General features: G+C 47.3%; 1 protein-coding gene across 2 annotated transcripts in view; it reads right to left on the bottom strand.

Annotated features, from left to right (window-relative positions):
* LOC112150608 overlaps positions 1-4,492 on the bottom strand; it is a 5,797-nt gene extending 1,305 nt beyond the window's left edge. The window contains exons 1-5 of one of the 2 annotated variants that reach the window (XR_004947078.1): positions 4,218-4,492; positions 3,854-4,032; positions 3,506-3,581; positions 2,625-3,402; positions 942-1,022 (exon numbers count right to left, since the gene is read on the bottom strand). Coding sequence is in view for 1 of the 2 variants with exons in the window: in XM_024279064.2 (XP_024134832.1) it covers positions 2,888-3,402; positions 3,506-3,581; positions 3,854-4,032; positions 4,218-4,461 (1,014 nt within the window). In the remaining variant the exon portion in view is untranslated. Of the gene's footprint in view, positions 1-941; positions 1,023-1,113; positions 3,403-3,505; positions 3,582-3,853; positions 4,033-4,217 lie in introns of those variants that run through there. The other variant, XM_024279064.2, reaches the window with a different exon arrangement.
* Positions 4,493-6,698: the final 2,206 nt, after the last annotated feature.

Raw genomic sequence — 6,698 nt, 5'->3', positions numbered from 1 at the left:
AGGCTGAGAACCCCTGCATTAAGGGTTAAAATAACGCAGGCACACGTCGGTCTAAAAAACGCTTTGACTGTGCTCACCAACGTCAGTAATAAAGACAGTTTGATTAATGTTTGTCTTTGGATCACTTTGTTCAGGTGCAAGAACACTGCAATAAATTAAATGAAGACCTAAATCAGTATACTCTTAAATGCACAAACGGTTTACATCAGTTTACATCATTTTACCAAACAATGATGAGCGAAATTTTGAATTGACAATCAAGGTTCAAACCATGGGGATTTACATCAAGTACTTCCGTTTCCTCCCACAGTCCAAAGATGCAGAACGTTAATTGGACCCATAATTTGGCCATGAGTTTATTTTAATGGTTGTTCGTCTCTTTGTGTGGCCTTGTAATCAGATGGTACTATCCGGGGTGTACTCATCTCCACCCAATAGCTGCTGGGATGGGCAAGAAGATTAATGCATCAGAAAAATTAATATCAGGGAAAAATTAGTTTAAAAGTATGTTATACTGGAAATGCTTTTTGTGTTATGTTTGTCAGTACCTTTTCAAAACAAATTATAGTCTTCCACTGCTCCATCAAACACAATTTCACCAAAATATTAGCCAAGCATCCATCCTTTTGTAAATATCGTATCATATCAGCCTTCCGTAAACACAAGAGTCTACATTCACTTCTCATCAGATTCAAATATTCGAATAATAAACCCACCCCCTCTATTCCATTCAATCACCATTACAAACCTCTGAAAATAGTTCATAACACAACTACCAAAATCTCATACCAAGTAATAGGCTCTATGTCCATTAACACCACCAATGCAGTCTACATTATCACTTGAACCCTTTGCCATAAGTATTATATCGGAGAAACTAAGCATTCCATCTATACTCGCCTCACCCAACACCTCTATAACATTGGGAAAGGTCGACTTACCACCCACCTGGTCCAACATTTTCAGAATCACCCAGTCACTAATCTCCAAATTTCTGCCCTGGAAAACAATGATCGTTGGACCTGCGGGCAGAGAAAAAGAAAAGAGAAAATATGGATCGTTAGATTAAATACCGCAGCTCCCAATGGCCTCATTGATGAATAGGCTTTTTAATTTTTTCTTTTTTTATGTTATTAGTCATCATGAACCGACTTAGGACTCCTAGCCTTCATGTCAACCTCACAGAGCGTAGCACAATGGTTAACAAGAGGAACTGCCATGCTGGAAGCCCCGGTTCAATTCCCGTCCACCTCCTTAAGACATTCCAATCTCTGGTAGAGGAATCCCCATTGATTTTAACTATGTGCGTCCTTGTAAATATATTAAGGCATGCTTTTTACCTTTTTAAAGTCTTTTATGAATTTTAATTAATGTTTTCCCAACCCTAAACCTAACACCAACCCCAACCCCAACCCTAACCCTAAAGATTATATACTTATATATAAAAATTGGCAGTTTTTATTATATATATGTGTGTATGTATGGTACAATATACAATATAATGCTAAAACCATAAATATAGCCTTTAAATTATAGAATATATGATAAAAAGATAAAAAAACATTTAAATGGCATATAACATAGCAAATAGAACACAATTAAAAGTATACATGTATATATTTATTTTCTTCAACAACATAAACTATGTCCTAAAACACTAAATAAAAACACTTTACAGTAATTTATTTAATAAATATTAGAACACGATAAAAGGATTTAATAAACATGTTAAAATTTATTATAGCAACACTATTAAAAGTACACAAATACACATATATATTTCATTTATTAAATTAAAAATATAATTTTAAATATACTAATTTAATTTAAAACACTTGATAGCAATTTATGTATTATAAAAAGTAAAAAACAAGAATGGAAAGTTAAAATAGAATCCCTTCACAGGGAGGGAGGGGCCTGAGTGGAGCTTATAAATAGGAGCAGGGAGGCAGAGAGCTCATTTCTGCCTTGTCTCTCGAAGGACAAACATCTCCTTAGCTCAGACCAACTCTTACCCTTATTTCCAGTGCCTCATACACCTGAAGAAGACCTTTTCAGGTCAAAACGTCACGGCCGAGGCACTTAAGTTTTGTTTTTGGGTTTCGACTCACTTTATAATTTCTTTAATTTATTATTTTTTTTTTTATGCTTACATTTAAACACAGTTTATTAAGTTTATATATATATACCTATATATACATATATTGCATATATTGTTTGAAAACAATTATAACATATCTAAAACTATATACACATTTATTTAATTAAGATAACCAAGGCAACATTGCCTACATGGCGGAGGACGGGTGGACACTTGGCCGCCCACGCCGCAACTTCCAGCCTGAGTGGGAGCAGGGTATTGGTCTCCATAGGGGGATGGACCGTGCACCCCCTTTATTTGCAAGGAGGGGAGCTAATCCTATTCCTAACCCTAACCACAAACGAAAAGACCACCCCCCGCCCCCAAGACAAAACAAAAACCCACAAGAACGACAACAGCTGTAGGCAGAGGGTGCGCCGCCCTTCTAAGCCCGCGAGACCCTTTCAGAACTCGAACTCTCAACAAGGCGACTTGGGAGAAACACAGAGAGTTCCACCTCACTTTGGGCCAGGCGCAAACTTACACTTGCGTGCCAGCAAAGGCCGCACCCGCCGCAGCCTCCGCGCCTTGACAAGGTCAGCCAAACCCCAGCTTCCTCGCACTGGTCTTTGTGCCTGATGCGATCTCGTCGGGGCTGCGACCCGGGGGGCCGGCTGGCCTGATGGTGTGGCTGTGGGGATGCCGCGTGCTCTGGTGCACAACACCCTGGACCTGGGTTGTGCTGCGGGGGCCTCTCTGTGCGCGCCTGCCCTCGTGGGCCTGCCGGCGTCTCGCTCGCGGAGCTCGTCAGTGGGGGACAAGGAGAATTGGATCTACTCTCTCGGGGAGGGGCGGCGCACAGTGGGAGCAGCAGCGTCCTGGCACGGAGCAGGAAAGGTCTGTCGCTGGAACATGGAGGCACGTGTAGACAGTGCCCTGCTGGTGCTGGGCCTCTGGGAATCCACGTCGACTTTGTTCCAGTCGACCCTGGGCCTGTTGCTGGCAGCTGGCGGGGCAGAAGTCGTGGTGGTGACTGGCTGACAGGAGACAGACGCCACCGCTCTCTGGCTGCGTGTGGGCGCGAGGGCTACGGCGGGGTCTTGCCTGTCTGCGGCTGTGGCTGCGTCTGCGTTTGTGTTTGTGTCTGCGTCGGCGCTGGGCGTATTGGCCTCGATGCGGAGAGCCTTCATTCGGAGGGTTCTCAGGCGATAGACTTCTTCTCGGCTTGGAAGGGCGACATAGAATCTGTCCACCGTCGACGCGTCGTGGCACATCGCCGAGACCACCCTCCTCCGCTCGGACGAGGACAGATGTCGTTCCACCTGTGAAGAGAGCAGCTTTGAGTTGAAAGGAAAACTAGAGAGGAAAAAACACCCCCTCCATCCATCGCAGATGGACTTTGAACAACAAGCCAGCCTCACTCACTTGGGTTGCCACACTGCTCCGTATGGTGCCAAACGTCACAGGGTTGTCCAGACCAGCCAGTTTTGTGATTGCCCACCTGCAGAGAGAAAAGCAGGAGTTACTCCCACAATCGTGCAGGAAACAAGCAAGCAGCCACACAGGCAGGCAGGCAGGCAGGATTAGGTGCAGGGGGGGAGAGAGAAGAAGAAAAAAAAAAAACCCCGGCCACAATAGAGCCGTTCTGTCAGTGAAGACAACGACATGAAATGCAACTGCAATGCTCTTTTAAAACCCCACGTCACAACACACACAAATAGTTTTAATAATACAAAGGGGTCCAAGGACTCCAAGAGATCAGCGGCTACTTGCCAAGATTTGCCACACCCGGCCGTTGTTCCAGGAGTCAGCGTCCATCACGTCAGACGCCTCCATCTCTCTGATGACTGTGCTCCGATGCCCGCTGATGATGGACAGATATCCCATGATATAGCCCATTAAGAGGTTGTGTTCGGTGACTAATGCTGCGTTGTCGTAGGAAAGTAGGCTTTCTGTGGGTGGGAGGTAGAAACGCAAACAGAAACAGCCAATCAGAATGGCAACAGGCAGGCTGAACCCAATGACAAGAGATACTGAGAGAGGAAAAAATAAATGAATGAGATGGCAGCGATCAATCTATCTATCCATAAATGACAAAAAAATAAAGATATACATAAATAAAGCAGGGGCGATTTACCAAATAGCTGTGGGATGCGCTGCTTGGCGGTGTCCAGGAAATGGACTTCCTCTGAAGCCCGAGGCAGAATTGAGGTCTTCACCCTCTTGAATTTTTGCTGGCGTGGCACAACGTCCCTGTTGATGTAAGACCTGAGCTTCTTCAGTTCGTACTGCGCTCGTCCAATGTCGCTGTTTGACAGCCTACTTTGCAGCATGAAAGAGTGTTGCACGTGATTGAAAAAGCCAGAGACGCTCATCAGCATATTGCGGACTGAAGTCACAGCGTAGCCTTTTGCTCACAGATAAGATGGGAAATGCCTCAGCCGTTCGATGTTGGACAGGAACGCCAAGTCGTTGGTTGCTCCAGCTGCAGCTGGGGACCCAACACTGTGCTCCTCATGGTCTACGTCGTCTTCATCATCATCTCCTTCTCGAGCATATATGCGCAGAAGACTAGACAGTGTCTGTCTACGCTCTACGTGTTCCCCCTGTCCTTTCTCCCTGTTTTTTCTCCCAGCCTTTAGCTCTTATAGTCCTCAGCTACACTCTCTGCAAAAAGAAGACAGTCATGACTCTAAAGAGAGAGCCTGAGAAGGACTTTTCACCTAAGCTTGGCTTTGAAATTCATCCAACGATAGGAAAAGGGAGGACACAGCCACAGATACCATCGACAGGGATAGACTGTGTGACTGAAGAAGGGAAGGAAGGAAAGAAAGAAACACCCACCATAGAAGTGCCCCAGTGACCCCCGCATGGGCACGCCTTTGAGAACCCTGGCACGTGCCGCGTGCGACTCCACTACTTTATCGTCTTCAGACTCATCGGTAAGCCCTCTGGACATCCTGCGCTTCACCTGCTCTTGGCCTGCGCACTCCAGGTCGTAGTGGAAGACGAGAGGCTGCATTCTAGACTTGCACTTTGAGCGCGAGCTGCTTACTCGATGCTCGATGGTGGCGTATGCACCACTGCTCCGGTTCTTGGGGTGTGCTGGCGGACCGCGGTGCGAGTGATCACACGACTGTCCTGGTGGAGACCTATAGAAGGAAGCCAGGTCCGGAAACGGACGTGTGGGTGGGGACCGCTGGGGGGTGGAGTACCGAGGCACACCCACTTCCTCGTGCCTCTTCTTTTTTTGGCTGTGCTTGCGGAAGCGTGGCCAAACGACGTGGTCGTCGTCATCATCCCGCTGCTGCTGTTGCTGCTGCTCATCATAGTCATCTTCACCATCATTGTCCTGCTGCTGCGGGGGCACCTCATCATAGTCCTCTTCAACATCATTGTCCTGCTGCTGCGGGGGCACCTCATCATAGTCCTCTTCAACATCATTGTCCTGCTGCTGCGAGGGCAGCTCATCATAGTCCTCTTCAACATCATTATCCTGCTGCTGGGTGGGCAGATCATCACCCTGCTCCTCCCGTCCATTGAGGATTCGATCAGCATTGAAAATTGCTGTAGTGGGAGGTCATCCGACTTCAAGTGCTCAGAAAGAGAGCCAGGCAGCTCCAGCTGCTCAGAAGACGCAAGCGGCTCTAGCGCAGGTTGAGTGGTGGTGGCGGCGGCATCCTCTCTCTCTCAAGCCTGACCACGAGATCCGGAGCGGACCCAGACAACGGCGATTCTGGAACAATGTCCCGCTCGTCTTCGTCGGCAGAACTCAATCCCCCTTCCAGCAAGGGCTTGGCTGTGCTGGGCTCTTGGCCTGGTGGCGCAGGGTTAACCCAGTCATCCGCTCCAGTGGTTCTTCCACTTCGGGGTGAGCCGGACTCCGAGAGACTCAGGCCGTTCCTGACGAAGCCCCGCTCAAGTCGCTCGATTCTTGTCAAAAGCACAGAGTTAGATGTGGTTGAGCAGGCGGCTTTGTGGCACATGCAGGACGACACCCCGGAGGAGCTGGAGACGCCTGGAGACTTTGACTGGGGGCGTGCGGCGGCAAAGTGTCACTGACGGGGTCCGAGTCAATTGAACCGGCCGGCTCGTCATCCAACATGCCCAGCGTAGACATCAGCGGAGGTTGGGGATCAGTGGTACGCAACGCACAGATCTGACCCTCTATCTTTGATCGCTTAGCAAAGATCACAATGGACTGCCTGTGATTTTGTAACAACGTTTTGTGACAGTCTGCCAGGTGCTTGTCAAGGTGCACGTAGGCTCCAGAACAGCAAAGAGGACATGCCAATGGGGACGAAATCCTGCTGGAGACAGGAGAAAAAAGAAAAAAAATAATCAAAAGGATGTTATCAATACTGAACCAGAAGTGCAGGGTGGTGGTGATGATGGTGAGATGATAGTAAGGAGGGGGGAAAAATAAACAAAAATAAATAAAAAAATATAAAAAAAAGAGAAAAGATGAAAAGGGAGGGAGGAAAATAATGAAGAATAAATAAAGTTGCTGAGCTTACCTGGCGTTTCCCCATTTAACGAGGAGGCAAAACTCCTGTTTGTTGGGCACCATGTGCTTCACACGAAGGTGTTGCTTCAGGTTCACATAGATCCCGTCACA

This window comes from Oryzias melastigma, linkage group LG22 (genome assembly GCF_002922805.2).
Source record: "Oryzias melastigma strain HK-1 linkage group LG22, ASM292280v2, whole genome shotgun sequence".
In the NCBI taxonomy this organism is placed as follows: Eukaryota; Metazoa; Chordata; class Actinopteri; order Beloniformes; family Adrianichthyidae; genus Oryzias; species Oryzias melastigma.
Note: the sequence above shows the minus strand (reverse complement) of the source record. Positions and strands in the feature narration are given on the sequence as shown.